This window comes from Manis javanica, chromosome 6 (assembly GCF_040802235.1).
Source record: "Manis javanica isolate MJ-LG chromosome 6, MJ_LKY, whole genome shotgun sequence".
Lineage (NCBI taxonomy): Eukaryota > Metazoa > Chordata > Mammalia > Pholidota > Manidae > Manis > Manis javanica.
Window position 1 is genome coordinate 107,191,896 of NC_133161.1, and position 19,614 is coordinate 107,211,509.

Below are 19,614 nucleotides of genomic sequence, written 5' to 3' on the forward strand. Positions count from 1 at the left end.
TCAAGAAATACTGTTAGGGAGGAAAACTTAAGGTTCAGGAAGTGTATAGGACAGGGCACCTTACCATCTATGGGGACAAACAGACAAATATGTAGCAGCTTCTGTTTCAAATGCACTGTCTGTACAAGAATGCGTACACACTGCCCAAAGTGGTTACTTTCAGAGAGCAAAGCTGTGGCTTTGCAGTTCAGCGTGAGCACCCCGGTTTGTTCAACTGTGAAATGGGAATGGTCGTAGTGTCTGCCTCAGAGATCATGGGGAAGCGAACCACGTTTGTGTGTGTTAACTAACTGCAGTGGTGCCTGGAAAACCACAGTCAGGGTGTTTTCAGCAGTGAAGACTTTTGAGATCAATATTTTATCTAAAATACAATCTAAAAGGCCTTTTTCATACTTTCCCTCAGACACAGACAGGGCTCCCCTCCTAGGAGTGTTCAAGTCCCAGTCCCTAGGGCAGAGGGAGCCTGAGAGGCACCAGGCGGGCCCCAGCAGCTGGTTTCAGGGCCTGCAGTAGCAGCTGGCCTGACTGGGGGCAGGGAAGCTTCTGGCAACCCTCCCAGTGATCAAGGCCCCAGGGTATGAAGAAGCAGCCCAGGCAGGGAGGAGAGGTGCAAGGAGGAGGCTGCAGGTTTCAGGGACTCCTGAATCCCAGAACCTGCAGAGAGTGTGGGATGGATCTGGGCCAAGAGGTCAGCCTTTGGGGTTTGGTCCCAGATTGGCCAGGAGTGTCCCACCCCCTGCCCTCCTCAGGTTTAGAGAAGAAAATATACCAACTGGTCACAGCCAGCTCTCCTCACACACAGTCAAACCTCCTAACCAGATTCAGATTTCTTTATTGGAAAAAAGAAAAAGAAAAGGCCTGGGGCTCTGGGAAAGAGGTGAGAAGAGGTGAGAAGGACCACAGGAGGCTGGACTGAGCAGTAGGAAATCTGGGCTCCACAAAACAGAGAGGCCCTTCCTGGCCTCAATTTGCCACCTGTGAAATGGGTATCATTCTGGAGGGTATCCTCCTGGAGAAGACTGGTATCTGACAACAGATGGGGACTGAGCAATGCCCAGGCCTTCAGCCTTCTCCATCAGACCTGTGATCAGGAGCCCCCAGAGGATACGGCCTCTCCTTCTCCCTCAGATGTGCATCCGTGTGTTCAGCAAATGTTTTCTGAGCACCTTCTGTGAGCCCAGTCCTGCACTGGGTGGTACTGGGTACCCAGCCGTGACTGAGGCAGGCCTAGCTCCTGCCACCCTGGGCTCATAGTCCAGTGAGGGGACAGACGGTGATGACCCAGAGAAGTGTTGGAAGGGAGGAGCTCAGATGGGAAGCCCAGCCTGGGAATTCAGGTCAAGGAGGGCTTCCTGGAGGAGGCAGAATCTGAGCTAAATGTTGAAGGATGTCAGAACTGATCAGTGAAAGGAAGAGGAAAAGTGCATAGGCACAGGACACAGGTGAGAAATGCATCAAACCAAGAATAGTCTCATTTGGTTGGAGAGGAAAATTCAAGGGGAAATCTGCCAAGAAATGAGGCTGGTGTGGTGGGGAGGGGCCAGATCAGGTAGGAGAAATAAAAAGGCTGAAGTTAAAACCATTCACTGAACATGTTTTACCAAAGTGCCCGGCCCTGTGGTGGGTCCTGCTGTGGTTACAGTGATGGCCAACGGGGGCTCTGCCCTGTCCTCTCGGAGTTCATCACCTGTGTCACTGTTTCTCAAACTTCCTGTCTCACAGCTCCCTTTGCATGTTTGAATGCAGATTCCTGGGCTCCAAGGCTACTTCAAAATGGAGGGAAGTAAAATCCTACCACCTGCCGAGTAGGAGAGGAGAATGGGAATATTAGTTAACATCCCTAGAGGGATTTTGCTGATTCCAGAATTCTGCTCCTTTGCTCGGAATCCAGGAGTTCTTAGCACAGTCTGGTCACCTATATTTTCAAATTTCTGATGTCAACCTATTGCTAGGACAGGAAATAAAGTAATTGCTCTAAGCAGCTAAATAGGAAAAGATTAAATATCAGAGCGTATTGCAGAAGCTCATTGATTTGTGAAATTTTAAGTCACGTGTGTGATCATGCCTGTACATACACGTACTGTGTTCTAAGTAAAATATACATTCTGCTGTGCATTAAGGGTCTTAAATTCAATTAGCTTGAAAAACTCTTGGCTACTGGTCCTACGACCTGATCCACCTCCTCCTGGGAAAGCCCTGTGAGGCACATGCTGCTTTTAAGCCCATCTTGGGGATCAGGAAACAGGCTCAGATCTCTGAGGTGCAGCTGTGATTAAGAACCACTCCGTGTTAACTGTGTTACCTCATTATTTTAGTTCTCCGCACCCGTTAGCGTACTTGCTAGGTGGGTTAAACAATAATCAGAGCTCACATTTTCTGAACACTTACTGTATGTCATCGTTCTCAGTGTTTCACACAGATGAACTGATCTATCCCTTGCCTCAGTCCTCTGAGGTGAGAGCTGCTATTGTTCCAATTTTACAGATACGGAAACTGTGGCCACAATGGTAATGTTACTTGCCCAAGGCCAGACAGCTTAAGAAGTGGCAGAGCGGGGACCTGAACCCAGCCTGTCAGCCTAGGAGCCCACACAGAAGTTGTCCTCTGTGCCCCTCTCTACAATGGTTTGGAGAGGAACTTCTGGGAGGCCCCACCACTCAGCGGGGAAAGCAATGGCTGCCTTCCTTTGGTAATGATGCACTTAAGAGTAAGTACTGTTGGGCTGTGTACTGCTGGGAGCCATGCTACTCAAGCTGTGTAGCAAAGCTCAGGCTGGAAGAAGACCCCCACAAATCAGGGGTCTTCACAGTTGGCTCCCTCTATTACCCACCTTGATTTTGTTATTTTCCATTATACTATTGGCTTTGTTTTTACTTGCATTGTTGCCAAAGACTAAGCTAACCTTTGCTAAGCAGCACGGAAAAGATGAGAACATAAACTTCCCAAAAGCTTTTCAGGACAGTGCTCCTGAAGAATAGAACATGCAGGGGCCAAATAGTGATCTTAGCATAAAGTACTGAAACCTGCTGTTAGTTAGTCAAACGTTGACCACCCCATTTCCACTGAGAATGCCCCCCTTGTTTATGCTAGTGAAACTAGTGATGGAAAGTTTTCTAGAAATCAAGTTATGAAAGAATATTGAATAGAATAACCCTGTTGACACTTAATTAATCATCTCATGTTTTCTTCCCTCTACTACTTCTATAGTTTGTTTTTCTTCTTTCCTAATCACAGCCCTTTACTAGAATTTGTGCCTCATACGTGAAATTACCAAGCACCATAATTTTCCAGGAAGTAAAGATACCTCAAAACAAGTGCTGGGCGTAGAAGCCATGGAGCATAAATCTGCAAAGAAGTGAAAAACTAACCTTTTCAAAGAATATTACTTCTCTCTCACTTACCAGCTTTACATCTCCCTGTATGGCTCTGTAAGATGGCTGGTTAGCTAGAGACGGGTAAGATTCCTCAAGGGAGGAACAACCTAAGACAGGCACAGTCGCAGGGGGCCATCAGGTGAGAAAAAGGGGGCCAACAGAGGTGAGGCTTAGAACCTCACCCCCCCAGTTTTGAGAGAAATCTTCTACACCTGTGGATGTTTTGTTGCCCTTGTTCAGCTTGGATTAAGACCTGGTCTGTAAGCACAAACCTGATCATCTATACCTGCCTTCTTACAGTTCTAAATCATGCTTTCTATCTATATCTTGCATTTACCTACTACATTAACATTTTATTAGATTCACATATAAAGTATAAACACCAAATGAATAATCATACATTATATTTGACATGATTGTTTATAGTTTAAAGTTTGTAGTTAAAACAGAAACAGTTTCTATGATATGAATGGCCTTGCATTGTTCCCCATGTAAGAACTTGTTTAGTCCCTGCAGTAGTGGAGTCATGGAGACCTGTGTAGCATATGTCAAGGAGATTTTGGTATCCACACAGAAGAAAGAGAAATGTAGATAAGAAGGGGAAATTTAGTTTGCTGCCTACTGTGCCCTATAAAGGAATATAAAGTAAAGATATGAGTTTAGGATTTTAGATTGATTATAAATTTATTAAAGCCTCTAAGAAAATTTTTGTGGGAAAGAATCCTAGCTAACTGTGGCACTAGGTGACCTGTATTTCACCCTGAGCTGATAGACTCCATAGTCACTGCTACATACTTCACACTCCTGCGGTCACATGCACTTCTTAGAAACTGTGTTGCATAGAAACGTAAAACACAATAGAGTACATGTTAATGAGAAAAGTTTTGGTCAAAGGACAGACAATCACCTGTCTAACAATCACCTGTCTAACGCTTGACCAACCATGAATAGATTAGAAAGTAAAAGAAAGAAAAAAGCTTGCCTATACTTATTAACCAACTGTGTATTCTAGTTACTCATCAAAATAATAAAAAATAATCATATCCTTGTGCAAAATGGTATAAATAAATCTGTCATCGGCACTTTGTCGAGAGACCACCTCCATCTGACTCCGTGTCCTGTCTCTCCACACGCCGACTCCGTCCTGCACCTTCGGGAATCCCACCCCTAGGCTGGAGCTGGACTCCTGCAGTGTACCCCCAATGTGTGTATTTATTTATAAGTTATATACAGGTACCACTATCATTCTGTATGTTAGTAATAAGGCTTAAATTATTCCATTCTAAAATTAAAAATAAATAGAGAGGTTTTGTTTACTTTTCCTCATTCCAATGACTTGTCCCACCTGCCTCCCAGGTGTGTGCACCTGGCTTTTGAGACCACAGGCTCTGAAGTGGGGAGACCTGGGTTCAAACCCTGGTCCTGCTGCTTCCTGCTGCTGTGAACCTGGGCTGCCCTCACTGCCTCTCTGCAACTTGTTTTGCACCTGGAAATGGGGGTAATGAGTGCTTACCCCACGGGGGTGCTCTGAGGCACTGGAGTGGAGTCAGGGCTGGGTTTGGTTACTGTCTTGACCACTTAACCTTCTTTGTGATCTTAGGCAAGTTACTGCCTCTTTCAGCCTCTGGGTTGGGCAGAGGGATTAGTGATATACTGCAGAAGTGTAAAGCCCTTGGAGGAGGAGGCAAGAGAAGAGAAGATGCAAATTTGGCCCAGGCTCCTGAGGCTCAGACTTCCAAAGCCTGACTTCTTATAACTCAGCCTCTGTTTATAGCCACTAAACCTGCAAATGTCTGGCAGAGAGACTGCTGGGTTCTCATGGAGCCTTATAGGAACATAATGGGGATGATCTGGGTTATCCCTGTGATCGGGTGAGGGTTTTGGCTCTTGGAAGGCATGGCCTAGAGGTGGAGATGTCTTATAATATGCAGGGCGTTTCCACACAATGAAGTATTGTTCCTTGTCACACACAGTTTTAAAATGTGCCATTGGACTTTTATGATGCATGGGTGATACTCAAAATACTTGGCAACTGGCACAGTGATATAAATTAATATATAAATATATGAACCAAAAATTTAAAAGATTTTTCTTCTCTAAATAATCAAAACCATCTACCTATATATACGTATTTCTTGAAATCGTGTTCCCAAACTGGAACCCACCCATGTCTGTTAACAAGTGAGTGGGTAAACAAATGGTGCATCCAGACAATAGAATACTCTTTGGTGATTAAAAAAAATAAAAAAGGAATGAACTACTGATACATGCAAAAACATGACTAGATCTCAAAAGCATCGGGCAAAGTACAAGAAACAGGATGCAAAAAGCTACATACTGTATGATTCCAGTAATGTGAAATTCTAGAAGAGATCAAACTGATCCTTAGTGACCAAAAGCAGCTCAGTGGTTGCCTGGGCCTGCGGTGGAGGGTGGGACAGACTGCAAAGGAGCAGGAAGAAATTTGGTGGTGGTGGGAATATTGTGTATCTAAGTTGTGGTTTTTCATGAGCATATGCATCTGTCAAAACTCCTCCAATTGTTGACTTTAATGAATGCAGTTTATTGTATCAAATTACACCTCAATAAGGTTAATCCCCACCCCCAAAGAAAGCAGACTGAGAGGGCAGTTCCACAAGCCTAGATATACTGATCATTCTCTACAAGGGATGACGCTGAGTCATTAGTCCGTGCCTGCCTGCCCCCCCATACTGTTATTCTGAGTCCAGAACTCAGGACCAAGCCCAACCCAAGACCAGCCTGAGCCTCCCTCCCAAGTCAGGTTCCTTCAAAAGAACAAGAAGAGTGTCCCAGTAATAGGAGTAGGTGGATGAATGGAGGAAGGGAGGGAGAGGTGGGAGCCCCACCCCAGAGTGGCTGTCCAGGTGCTTTTCCTCTGTTCTTATGTAATTTTCACCAGTGGCCTTTGGGTAAGACATAGCCATTGTCACCAGAGGGTGAGCCCCATGCTGTGCTGGGCGTATGGCAGTGAACAGGACAAAGGTGGCTCCCTCATGGAGTGATCACATCCTAGTGGAGGCCAGGTCTGGGAGCCACTGAAACCCCGGTCCACCCTGGGTAGGTTGGGATGGTTCCCATCTTTCTGTATAACGTAGATCAGCATTTTAGGCAAATTAGTGGCATGTGCCCAACAAAGTTTTTAAATGGCAGAGAAAAAAGTGGGTAGGTACTGTTTGGTGGAATTTAGCCCAGTGACAGAGTTTTCGTATGGACACATAATGTGTATACAGATTGTATATGCAATATATTATATCTGCAGGTATGCACCTTTTTAAACAGGCATCCCTCAAATTCTAAATCTAATGCACTTCCAACAAAACATTAAATAGTAACTATCTTAAGCAGGGAAAACGATGCCTTCACTGCTCCACCCAAAACCCCAACTGATTTCCCCACGTATCATTAAAACAATCTTAAACATTTACATAACAACCCACGAGGGACTTTGGCATACTAGAAAGCATTGGAAATCTCAGTGACTAAGTTATTCAACACTTAACAAACTCATTAGTGGTTAAGCTGTGTGCAATACACGATTCTGCCCAGAATCAGATATGAATTATATTTTCCTTCTGCACTGCAATGACCATGAGATGTAACTAAATAAACTGAAAAATGATGCTAAAGATACTCAAGATACCATCTATAATGGAACCCAAATTGGTGCTGCCTATAGGCACCTAGCAGAAGTCTACTTAGGGACCAAGGTTGGGGGCCATAGTATCAGTAGTGTGTGACACACTGTAGCAGTGCACGAGACAGGATCCTGCTCCGACAGGTGAGCTGCACCTGGTATCATCCATATCCTGGATATCTATAGGATTTCAGCAGTTGCAGAGCAGTTTTTTAATTCAAATAGCAAATTCTGGATTTAAAAAAAGCACATCATTATTGGGGATGATTTGGAAGTCAGAGTTCAGCTACCAAGGGAATCTTGCATTCCCACATAGGTGATTATGGTGGAAAATGAATTCCCACCATGAGCTGTGAAAAATTCTTAACTGGAAGATGATATACATAGGATAAAATGCACACATTTTAAGTGTATGGGATAAAATGCACACATTTTAAGTGTATGGGATAATTCTCCCAAATATATACATCTGTGTAAGCAAAACCCATATCGAGATATCGAACATTTGCTGTATTACTGAAGGCTGCCTTGTGTCCTCTCCTAGTTACTAAGTTGCCCTCCTAGGTCACCACTGTTCCAGTTGTTCTCCCCATGGACAGTTTAACCTGTTCAAGATCTTCATATAAATGGAAATGTACAGTATGTACTATTTCCAGCTCCTTTCACTCAAATATTATCTGAGAGATGCATCTAAGTAGTACATCAATACTCTATTCTTGCTGAGTAGTTTCCATCATACTTATGACTCTGCCAGTTTATACAACTGACTCATTTCCAAATGTTGGCAATTATGGAGAGAGCAGCTATACATATTAGTATATCGGTATTTTTATGAGTAGGATTTCATTTCTCTTGAGCAAATACCCAGTGGTGGAACTACTGAGCTGTAGGGCACATGTACATTTTAACCTGATAAGCAACTGCTCAGTGATTTTCCAAAGTGACCGGATTACTTTGCATTCACCCCGGCCATGTGTGGGCTGTCCAATTGCTCCACATCCTCAGCAGCATTTGGTATTGTATTTTTTGTTTTGTTTTTTGTTTTTGCCATTCTGATAGGTGGAAGTGCTATCTCCCTGTAGTTTAAAATGGTGTTTTTTGATGAACAGATAGTTTATTTCAATGAAGTCCAACTTACCATGCTTGCGTTTTGTTTTTTTCTGTGCGGCCAGTGCTTTTACTCAAATTCTTAAAAGCATCTGATGAGATATGCTTGACAATTTTACTATTCAAAAATGACCTCTGCCCAAGCATACATAGTCAATTAATATACAATAAAGGAGCCATGGATATACCATGGGGAAATGACAGCCCCTTCAACAGCTGGTGTTGGAAAAACTGGACAGCTACGTGTAAGAGAATGAAACTGGATTATTGTCTGACTCCACTCACAAACTCGAAATGGATCAAAGACCTGAATGTAAGTCATGAAACCACTAAACTCTTAGAAGAAGACATAGGCAAAACTCTCTTGAATATAAACATGAGTGACTGTTTCATGAGCATATCTCCCAGGACAAGGGAAACAAAAGCAAAAATGAACAGGTGGGACTACATCAAACTACAAAGCTTCTGTACAGCAAAGGACACCATCAGTAGAACAAAAAAACATCCTACAGTATGGCAGAATATATTCATAAATGACATATCCAATAAGGGGTTGACAGCCAAAATATATAAAGAGCTCACATGCTTCAGCAACCAAAATGCAAATAATCCGATTAAAAAATGGGCAGAAGATCTGAACAGACACTTCTCCAAAGAAGAAATTCAGATGGCCAACAGGCACATGAAAAGATGCTCCACATCGTTAATCATCAGAGAAATGTAAATTAAAACCACAATGAGATATCACCTCACACCAGCTGGGGTGGCCAACATTCAAAACACAAACAACAAATGCTGGCAAGGATGTGTAGAAAGGGGAACCCTCCTACGCTGCTGATGGGAATGTAAATTATTTCAACCATTGTGGAAAGCAGTATAGAGGTTCCTCAAAAACTAAAATAGAAATACCATTTGACCCAGGGATGCCACTCCTAGTAATTTACCCTAATAATGCAGGATCCCAGATTCAGAAAGACCCCTATATTTATCACAGCACTATTTAGCATAGCCAAGAAATGAAAGCAATCTAAGTGTCCACCAGTACATGAATGGGTTAAACTGTACATGAATGTATAAAGAAGATATACACAATGGAATATTATTCAGCCATAAGAAGAAAACAAATCCTACCGTTTGCAACAGCATGGATGGAGCTAGAAGGTATTATGCTCAGTGAAATAAGCCAGGTGGAGAAAGATAAATACCAAATGATTTCATTCATCTGTGGAGCATTAGAACAAAGGAAAAACTGAAGGAACAAAACAGCGGCAGACTCATAGAACCCAAGAATGGACTAACAGTTATCAAAGGGAAAGGGACTGGGAAGGGTGGGTGGGAAGGGAGGGATAAAGGGAATAAGGGGCATTACAATTAGCGCACATAACATTGGGGGTTGGGGGGCACGGGGAAGGCAGTATATCACAGAGAAGACAAGTAGTGACTCTATGGTATCATACTATGCTGATGGACAGTGACTGTAATGGGGATGTGGTGGAGACTTGATAATGGGGGGAATCTAGTAATCACAATGCTGCTCATGTAATTGTATATTAATGATACCAAAATAAAAATATATAATTAAAAAAGATACACACAATGGAATATTATTCAGCCATAAGAAAAAAACAAATCCTACCATTTGCAACAACATAGATGGAGCAAGAGGGTATTATGCTCAGTGAAATAAGCCAAGTAGAGAAAGACAAATACCAAATGATTTCACTCATCTGTGGAGTATAAGAACAAAGGAAAAACTGAAGGAACAAAACAGCAGCAGAATCACAAAACCCAAGAAGAGACTAACAGTTATCAAATGGAAAGGGACTGGGGAGGATGGGTGGGGAGGGAGGGAGAAAGGGATTGAGGGGCATTGCAATTAGCACACATAATGTAGGGGGGGGCATGGGGAAGGCAGTATAGCACAGAGAAGAGAAGTAGTGACTCTATAGTATCTTACTACACAGATGCACAGTGACTATAATGGGGTATGTGGTGAGGACTTGATAATGGGGGGAATCTAGTAACCACAATGTTGCTCATGTAATTGTATATTAATGATACCATAAAAAACTGTCCTCTGGAGTTACAGTAGTACTTGTCCTGAGTCCCCAGAGTTCCAGGGAGTGTTTCTCTTAAAAACAGTGAAGGGAACAAGAGTCACAGAATACTCACACACACACACACACACACACACACCAGCTACAGCCACCAAAAGAACCAGCAAAGGAGCCAACAACTGGTCCGAACATCCTTCAAATCCGTATGGTGACCTGCGCCCTTTGAGGACTGGGGAGATTTGGGGAGACGCACCCACACACATGTACATCCCAGCAATGAGGCCTCTCTGACGTGATGTCAGGGAGGAGGCTGGAGCCCCCGGCTCCCTGGAGTGTGTGGGTAGGACCCCCAGAGCCCAGTTTGTTTATTCATCCCTCCTCATGATCCCAGTGTTCAAAGGGCCCCTGGTCAGGGTAGGGAAGGTTCCTCATAGAGCTTACATGAGGGATTCCCTCTTGGAAGTGTCAGAATCCCCCTCAGGTCCTGCACCACAGGGTTTGAAGGGGTTCCCCTCCCCACTGGAGACTGGCAGCAGAGTCAGGGGCCTTCAATCTTCACTTGGATCAGCTCAGGCACTGGGCTTCAGGACTCTGTGCGATCCACACAACTTTGCAGGAGTCCTCCCCCAAAGGCATCACCTTCCACATTGAGGATGGTACGAGACCGGTCTCTGAGGGGGTAGGAGTGATGGGGAAGGGAGCAGAGGGGAGAGGTCAGGGCCCAGCCCCACCCCTGCTTCCTGGAATCTTGAATTCCCCAGCACACCCTTCATGGAAGCCTGTTCTACTCCTGGGCCCAGAAGCTCATCCCTCCATCCTCCCTGGACCCCAAATTATCCTTTTCCCAACAAACCACAAGATTTCTTCCTTCTGGAACCTAAGTCATCCCTCTCTTTTCCTGGGACCCCATGAGACCCATCTACCTCTCCTCTTACCCCTGAAACCCTAAAGTCTCCCTTGGGCTCTTCTCCCCCCCCTGGAATCCTAAGGATCTTCCCTTTGCTTCCTCTTTTACACTATGTGTGTGCATATGTGCGTGCGCGTGCCATTTTAGAAAATGGAGTTATAATTCACGTACCATAAAATTCACCCTTAAAAGTGTACAGTCTAGTGGTTCTTAATATATTCAGAGTTGCACAACCATTAACACTATTTAATTTCAAGATCTTTTCACCACTCCAGAAAGAAACCTCCACAACCCACTAAGCACTGACACCCCACCCCCACTCCACCATTTCTTCTCCTCCCAGCCCTAGGTAACCACTGATCTATTTTCTGTCTATAGATCTGCCTACTCTGGACATCTCATACAAATGGAGTTATACAGTATGTGGTCCTATCTGTCTGGTTTCTTTCAATTAGCATAGTGTTTTCAAGGGTCATCCATGAATGTATACATGTATCAGAGCTTCATTCCATTTTGTTGCTGAATAATATACCATCATATGGATATGTGACATTATGCACCCATTCATCAACTGACAGACATTTGGGTTTCCACCTGTTTATTTCTTATTCTGAATAATGCTGCTATGAACATTCATGGACAAGCTTTTGTGAACGTTTTCAAATTCTCTCAAGTATATACCTAGGAGTAATATTGCTGAGACATATGGTAACTCTATATTTAACTTTTGGAACCAAATTGTTTTCTAATCTCTTATGCACTTAAAAACTTAATCATGATAGCTAACAATTATGTAGCATTTACTACTGACTACGATCTCTTACAAAGGAGTTGCATGTATTAAATCATTCAATCCTCAAGGAGAGACTAGTCTTTCCATTTTACAGATGGTGAAACTGAGACACAGAGGCTAAGTACTTGGCCAAGGTCACTAATAGCTAGCAAGGGTGGCAATGGGATTTGAACACAAGCAGCCTGGCCTACAGATCCACTTTATTAACCACTGGTGTGTGTTACCTTTCTGCGGTTCTTAGAACCCTGAAGATCCCTTCCGGTCCTATGACTGGAATATTCAAGCTCTCATTCCCTTTTCTCAAGACCTCCTTCCTCTTTTCTAGCTAGAGGTGCTCAATGAACCTCCTGCTCCTCTCGTCTCCCAGGGGTGCCCCTTACCCACATTGAGCCACAAACCCACACTTACACAAGCCAGTCCACAGCCAGGATCAAGGAGACGTCACGGGCTGGGAAACCGACTACCTCGAGGATGATGGCCACCGTGAGGACACCTCCAGCGGAAATGCCTACAGTGCCCACACTGGACGCTATACCGGTGACCCTGAGAGAGGCAAGGGAGGTCACAGAGATGCCTCGGTAGTGGGAGAAGCTGCCACCCAAGCCCTGCTCCCCTCAGCCTGAGTTTACTCTCAGAGGAGGGGTCAGGTGGGTCGGGGGTACTAGCAGCAGTCACCCCGCACTCACAGGATGGTGATGATCTTCGCAAAGTCCAGGGACTGATGGTTGAGCTGTGCAATGAACACCGCGGCCACACCGTGGAAAAGTGCGGCACCGTCCTTGTTGAACGTGGCACCGATGGGCAGGACGGAGCGGCTGATATGCTTGGTGACGCCATTCCTCTCCATGCACTTCATCATCGCGGGCAGCGTGGTGGAGCTACGAGGAATGGGACCACCCTGCAGTCATTTCGGGAGGTGCCCCCTGACCGCCCCGCCCCTGGTCCCGCCCCCGCAGGCCGGTTCCCAGCCAAGGCTCTGCCCAGCAGCCTACACATGTGCCCAGCTACCCGCAGGCCTCCACCCACACAGCTCCCTAGCTCTCCATGGCATTCCTTTTTCAGGGCCAGAACAGGGATCCCCCAGAAGGCAAGGATTCCAGCATGCCTGAGTCCTGGGCTCCCTGGGGTAGAATAGACTGCTGCCCTTCAAAATACACACAAAATCCGTACCTAAATCCTGTGATGCCTGAGAGCGCACTGGCCCACACCCCCTTCCCACTCCATCCAACTCAGACGTCCCCTTGCTTTGGAGATGTCACTGTGAGGAAGGACCGAGTTCTGGGGGGACAGGTGAGCAGAGACGGGTGAGATACCCAGGAGAGACGGTGGAAGGCGCTCCCAGAGGCTGGATGCAGGGTGGGGCACTAGCGTCCCAGGACCAGGCCTTGGCAGGGAGGAGGAGAGCACTGAGGAAGGATGAAATCTCTACAGCGGTGGCTTCCTTAGAAATTCCTATGGCAGCGGGGGTGGGGGTGGAGGTTTGGGGTGGCAGGAACTTCTGAGAAACTTAGAAAAGTATGGTCCCTGTACCCAGATCCAATGTCCCCAAATACAAAATTTCAGGGATCCTCTTCATCTCAGGCCCCTCAGCTTAAAAATCCTGGCCTGTCCTACCCCAAGGCCACACCTGGAGGCGGTCCTGAAGGCAGTGGCCAGCACTGTCCTGACGCCCCACAGGAAGCAGTTGGGGTTTTTGCGGGTGAAGACGAAGTAGATGAGGGGCAGCACCAGGAGCCCATGGATGGCATGGCCCAGCAGGCAGCACAGGATGTATTTGCCAAGGATGGTGAAGAGCATCCCCATGTCCTGCATCTCCACGATCATGCCAGCCAAAAGGAACAAGATGCCCACAGGGGCATACCTAATTACCGAGGAGACCGATTGAAGTTTCTGACCACATGCTCACCAAGGGCCAGGCACTGAGCCCAGCACAGGGCATGACCACAGCGTCCCTCATAGTCAGGAGGTGCCCAGAGCAATGTATGCCGAGGTTGACACCTCCCCTGCCATCCTCCAGGCTCACCGGCCTTTAAGATAGGGCAGCAGAGAGATAAAGGACACCTTCATCACCACTTGGAGGAAGGTCACTAAGCAGATATGGACATAACACATGATGGAGAAAGAAACATCCACCGTGTGTGGAGTCATTTATATTTTCGAGTTTCCTTTGTTATAGTAGCCAGTATGACTTAAATCAATATCATCTTCTCAGCACGTCATGAAAAATAAAAAGGCTGTGGCTCATGTCTTAATAACAGCTCTCAGACCTGAAGCATTACTGATGTGCTAAATCCTTGAACGTGATTGAATCTTCACCAGGACCCTATGAGGGAGCTCCTATTTTAGCTTCTTGCCGCTATAGTTGAATTAAACAAAATCAAATAGCTCTGTAAAACAGGGACATTAATGTTACCAAGCTCATAGGAATTTTGGAAGGATAGAAGGAGATGCCAGCTGAAATGACTTGAAAGCATTTTGCACATAATACATGGTCTGTAAATTTCAGCTGGGATTATTATAACCGTCTCCTGAAATGAGATCCCGGGGGTGTTCATGCCTCCCAAACAGGAGGCTTCCCAAGACTGCCTTCTTGACTGCTCTATTTCTACAGCTAGTTGTCTCCCAAACTGCTTCTTCTTAGTAACAAAAGAATGCATCATTTCCCATCCAGTTGTGCAGCTAAGGTTTGGTTCTGGCCAATAGGATATGCCCAGCAGTTGTACAAATAAAGTACTTGATAAATTGTAGCAAATATTGTTTACTGTGGACATGCTCTTTAGGTTAGTCACTGCCTCAAGAGCTTTATACTTTCCAAATCATTTCTGCCCAGTACAATAGGTGCCATTTTCCAGAGAGGAACAGTCACAGCAGGACAATCAGCCTCATTTTCCAGATGGGAAGCAATCACAGCAGGATAAGTAACCTGTGGTAGGGCACACAGCTGGGAAGTGGCAGCACCACAGTGGGAACGCAGGACTCCGCAACCCAGCCTCTCTGGGTAAGTGCTTTTGTCATGGAGCACTACATTCCATGCAGCAGCTTCTTAGATGTTAGCCACACTGGAACCAGGGAGAGGGGTGGTGTGCGATTTGTTAAAAATGCAGCAACCGTGGTCCCTCTCCTGATTTCTGACCTTCTAGATCTAGCGTAGGTGCTGAGAATCCATGTGAGACTGTGTGGAGATGAAACTGGGGAAAGGGGCAAAGGGGGAAAGTTGGATGTGTGTGCACGTCTTCTTTTCCCTCATTATATGAGGTCATGTAAGAAAACTCATGGCTAACAACATAGCTAACCTGAAGTGAATGCTCACAGGTGTCAGGCAGTTAAAGCACTTTCTAAGAGCTCCAACTCTACCTTAGTCACTCATTTCTTCGTCGTGATAACCTTATAAAGAAGGCATTATTTTAGACCGTCGATCCAAAGGCAAACATTTGATTACATTTACATCTCTGAAATTGAGATGCATTAGCTAAGCTGTGGTCACAGCTTGGCTGTCTTTGTTATCTTCTAGTAGGATCCAGAAGGTGCTAGCATCAGTCTTAGCTCTTATGGACTACAACAGTGTCCACTTATAGAGGAGGAAACTGAAGCACAGAGAAGGTAGTCCACTTGCCCAAAGTCACAGAGCCAGGGGATGGTCAACACTGGATTTGATGCAGCCTATTTGGCTTCAAGGAGAGGATAGATGTTTACCTCATCCCACATCCCCAGGCCCTACCCACCACTTACCACATGATCCAGGACACCAGCACCACGGTGGCATCATTGAAGGAATTGAAGAAGTGGATGAGCAGCTCTCCCTCAGGCCCCAGCTTCTGCAGGGCCACGCCAAACACAACGGCAAACACCACCAGGCCTAGAATGTTCATACCCTCCACCTCGCCTCCAACAGGCACCTTTGGGCAAGGAACAGATGGGGATAGGACGGCAACACTCGGTGAGCCTGCACAGTCACTGAGGGCTTCTCCTGGGTACTGCTAGAACCTAGCACACAACAGCACCTAGGAACCCTTCCTCCCAAGGCTCACAGTCCAGGTGCAAGGGAAATGGACCAGTCATCAGGGACCACCCAGAGTGGGCACAGGAACCCAGGGCAGTACAGGAGCTGAGAGAACGATGCCAGCTTAGCAGCAGTGGGGAGGAGAATCATGGAGGGCTCCCTGGAAAGGGGCTAAGGTCTGGACAACTGGAGGGTGAACCAGGTAAATAGGGGTGGTAGAAGGTTCTGGAGAGAGGAAACAGTGTGTAACAGCCTAGAAATTCGGGCAACTTGAGCTTTCAAATAACATAGAGAAATCCACTGGGGCTGGAATGGAACAAGCCAGGCATACGTGGCTGGGCAAGAGCAGGGTCCCATGGACTGTGGTGAGGAGCAGGCTGGACCTTTTTCTGAGGGCACTAGGAAGCATGATGGGGCTTTGGGGGCTAGGGAGAGGCAGGGTCAGGTTTGTACTTTGGAAGGACTACCCTGGCGGCCAGGCTGAGGGGCAGGGAGGAGGGGCAGGCCTGGGAGCGGGTCAGGGTAAGATGGGGAGAAAAGAGACGCCTGGACCAGGGCCAGGCCATGGGGAGTGGGAAGAGGAGGCAAAATGCAGACTCCAGAAAGGCAAAAAAGACAGAAATGGGGAAGGGCCTACAGAGAGTTTAAAACAAATTTCACACCAAATATTAGAGACACTGAGAGCAAACAGAGGCAGAGGGACACCATAAAATGGAAAAACCGTAGCAGTGGGTGAAGGGGTGCGCCCCCCCATCCCCCCTCTGCTCTCACCTTCACCTTGGTTCCGTTGATTCCTCTCTCATCATAGAAGGTAGCATACTGCTGGTGGGGTTGGGAAGAGTCAGTGTCAATTGCCACCGGGACTCTCCCACCCCATGTTGACACTAGCAATGCTCAAAGGCTGCCCTAAGCATCCCTTAAACATGACCTCACTTCATCCTACCAGCAACCCTGCCGAGTTAGGACTTTCATACCTCCATTTTCCGGAGACAGAAACCAAGGCCCAGAGAGGTAGAGGCACTTGCCTGGGGTCACACAGCTGGAATTAGAACCCAGAGGGGCTCAGAACTCATATTCTCGTTTCTCGATGAGCAGCATGGGTGGATTTCAGAGCCACCCAGGAACCCTGCAGTGTGGTCTGTGAATATGCGCTCATGTGTGATTTTCCAGGCACCACTGTGCTGCATCTGTCTGTCTTGCTCCCGGCCCACCACCCATCCCTTGGGATACCCCTCGGACTTACTGAGCGGAAGGCTGCAGACACCAGGTTGGAGGGGAAGACATTTCTGCAGAGATATACCAAAGAGGGAGGTCAAGGAGTATCTGTGGGCTGGCTTGGCCTTTGGGGGTAGGGGATGTCCCATTTGCACCCAAATATGGGCCCCACACATGCCTGAGCCAGGTTCAGTCATGCAAAGTGTGGGGAGTCTGAGCTGGTCTCCTAGGACCCCAGTAGGCTGGTAGTCCAGCCCTGAGGGATTGTGGACTGGGAGTGAGGAATGCTGGCTGTGCAGTGCAGGCTGGGCAGGGTCACCAGGGGCCTCAGCTCCAGCCCACAAGGCAAATCTAAGACCCTGGTCATTTTGCATCAGCCTCTTCCTCCGGAGGGCTGGGAGGGCTGAGAGAAGTGCTGGCCCTGGGGACTGGCTGTGGGTGGGAGGCTGTGGGCAGAAATCTGGGTGTGCTAGAAAGAGGCAGTGAAAGAGGAGGAAAAGGGGCTGTTTGTGTGACGAATGTGCGTCTGTGCTTCCATGGCCACTGGTGTGTAACCATGTCTGAGTGTGTCTTGGTGTGTAACAGCATTCATTAAACCCCAGTGAGTGTGTGACGGAGCCAGACACTGGCAGTCTGGATCTCATACTGAGACGGAAATAATAGCAAAATGCATTTTCAGTAGCTGTAGTGAGTGCTTTGCAGCAATCTACTCATAATCCTCAAGCAGCCTTTGGGATTCGCACTATTTTCCTCATTTTACAGAGGCCCAGGTGAACCGGGGAGCCTTGAAGAAACTTGCCTGCTAGGAAGTGGTGGCGGAGGATTTGAACCCAGCCCACTGGCTGCCTACCCCTAACCACTCAGCCTCCTCCCTCTCACCAATAACGTGGGAGTACAGATCTTGCTGTGGGTCGGTAGACAGTGTCGGTATCTGGCTGGGAGTATGGGTCAGTGTTCAGCTACGTGGGACAGTGTTGCTACGTGGCACGCAGATGTGTGTGTGTATGTGCTCTCAAAGGTGTGTTCAGGCAGTGCTCAATGAATTGACATAGCCAGTGGCATTAGTGCGTGGAGTCAGTACATGGTGTGTGTGTGGCAGCTGGTTTAAGACCATGTGTCTGTGTTAGATGTCACAGTTGTGGCTGAGTGTCTGTGGGCCTGTGTCCAGTTGTGTGTTAGTTGGTCATAAAGCTTTGTGGCTCTGAGGTACTCAAGCTAAGTCAGAGTGGCTGGCTAAGTATGAATTACATCTATTTTGGCACACGGGGGAAGCCCACAAATGCAAACAGCCTTCAGGTGGGTGTGCCTGTCTGCAGGTTGGCCTGTACCCACCCAGGTTAGCCAGGCCCGGGCCAGGGCCCAGCTAATCTCCCGCAGCCAGGAGGTGCTCCTCCCACCCCACCCTGAGCCTGCTGCAACTTCTAAACAAGCCTGCCCAAGTCTCTCATCTCAGCCTGCACCCATGCCCCAAGGTTTTGGGGGAACCCAGGTCTGTGACTCACCACCTGCTTCCCCCACTTCCAGGAAGTCCCCAACCAACCTGGAGCCACTGAATCAGCAGGCCCCAAAGGCAAGGCCATGAGGGCCCAGCAGTCTGTCCTCCTAAAAACAGGGAGGCCAGGGCTGGTGGGGACGTTACTTTCTGGGGTGGGGGAGCAGAGGCCAGAAGGAAAAGGATCTACCACTTTCTGATTGGCCCCCTTCTGGGCAGCCTTGTTGTGGGGAGCCCAGGCAGAGCAGGGCAACAGGAAGGAAAGTCAGTAGAGGGGGCAGGACTCTCCAGGAGCAAATACAGGGGAATCCACCAGGGCCCAGCTGCAGCGGGTGTGGAAGGGAGGCTGAGAAGGCAGCCTGGGCATGTCCAGATGGCGCACTGTGCGGGGAGCTCTGGGGCTGGAAGGGGGCCTGGGGGAGGGTACTCGGGTGTCCTCAGATCCTCCAGGGGCTCCTTACTCAGGGGCCCCAAGCCCTCTGACCCTAGACTCAGATCTTCATCCAGTAGCGCCGTCCTGGAGCCTTAGCTGCCCGACTATTCCCTTCCGGGTTCCCCCCAGGGTGCCCTCCCCTCAGGAGAGACCCTCGTCTGTGCTCCCGACCTTTCTGAGCACTCCTCATCCTCTCCCCTCCAGGACTGTTGCCTATCACCACCGGCCCCCGACACCCCTAGCCCCAGCGCCACGCCCGCCCCCACGGCCGTCACGGTCAGCAGCACCAGCAGGTTGGCGCGAAGGCAGCGGCGCAGCTGGTCGCGGGAACCGCAACAGCCACCTCCCGCCGCGCCCGTGTCCTCTGTGGGGACCAACTCCGGGACATCGTTAGCGGTGGGCTCCGCCGCCGCGAGCACCTTGGGGTCTCCCTTAGGTGGATGAGCCATCATGACGGACGCCTTGGGGCTCCCCAGCGCCCGGAAGCTGGGAGTTTGGACGTACACGTTCCTCAGAACTGAACCGAGTTACAGAGCCTAGAGGCGGGAACTCGGGAGGGTTCCCTGGAGTGGTGAGTTCGC

The 19,614-nt window shown here is 47.8% G+C and overlaps 1 protein-coding gene across 1 annotated transcript; it reads right to left on the bottom strand.

Moving 5' to 3' along the window:
* Positions 1 to 9,889: 9,889 nt before the first annotated feature.
* On the bottom strand, positions 9,890 to 19,482 carry LOC140850257 (neutral amino acid transporter B(0)-like). The gene is given in 9 exon segments (XM_073240009.1): positions 9,890 to 10,740; positions 10,743 to 10,864; positions 12,302 to 12,436; positions 12,580 to 12,771; positions 13,521 to 13,754; positions 15,623 to 15,789; positions 16,665 to 16,712; positions 17,137 to 17,206; positions 19,205 to 19,482. Coding segments are annotated over 9 exon segments (1,356 nt in total). The 3' UTR covers positions 9,890 to 10,630.
* Between the last annotated feature and the right edge of the window lie 132 nt (positions 19,483 to 19,614).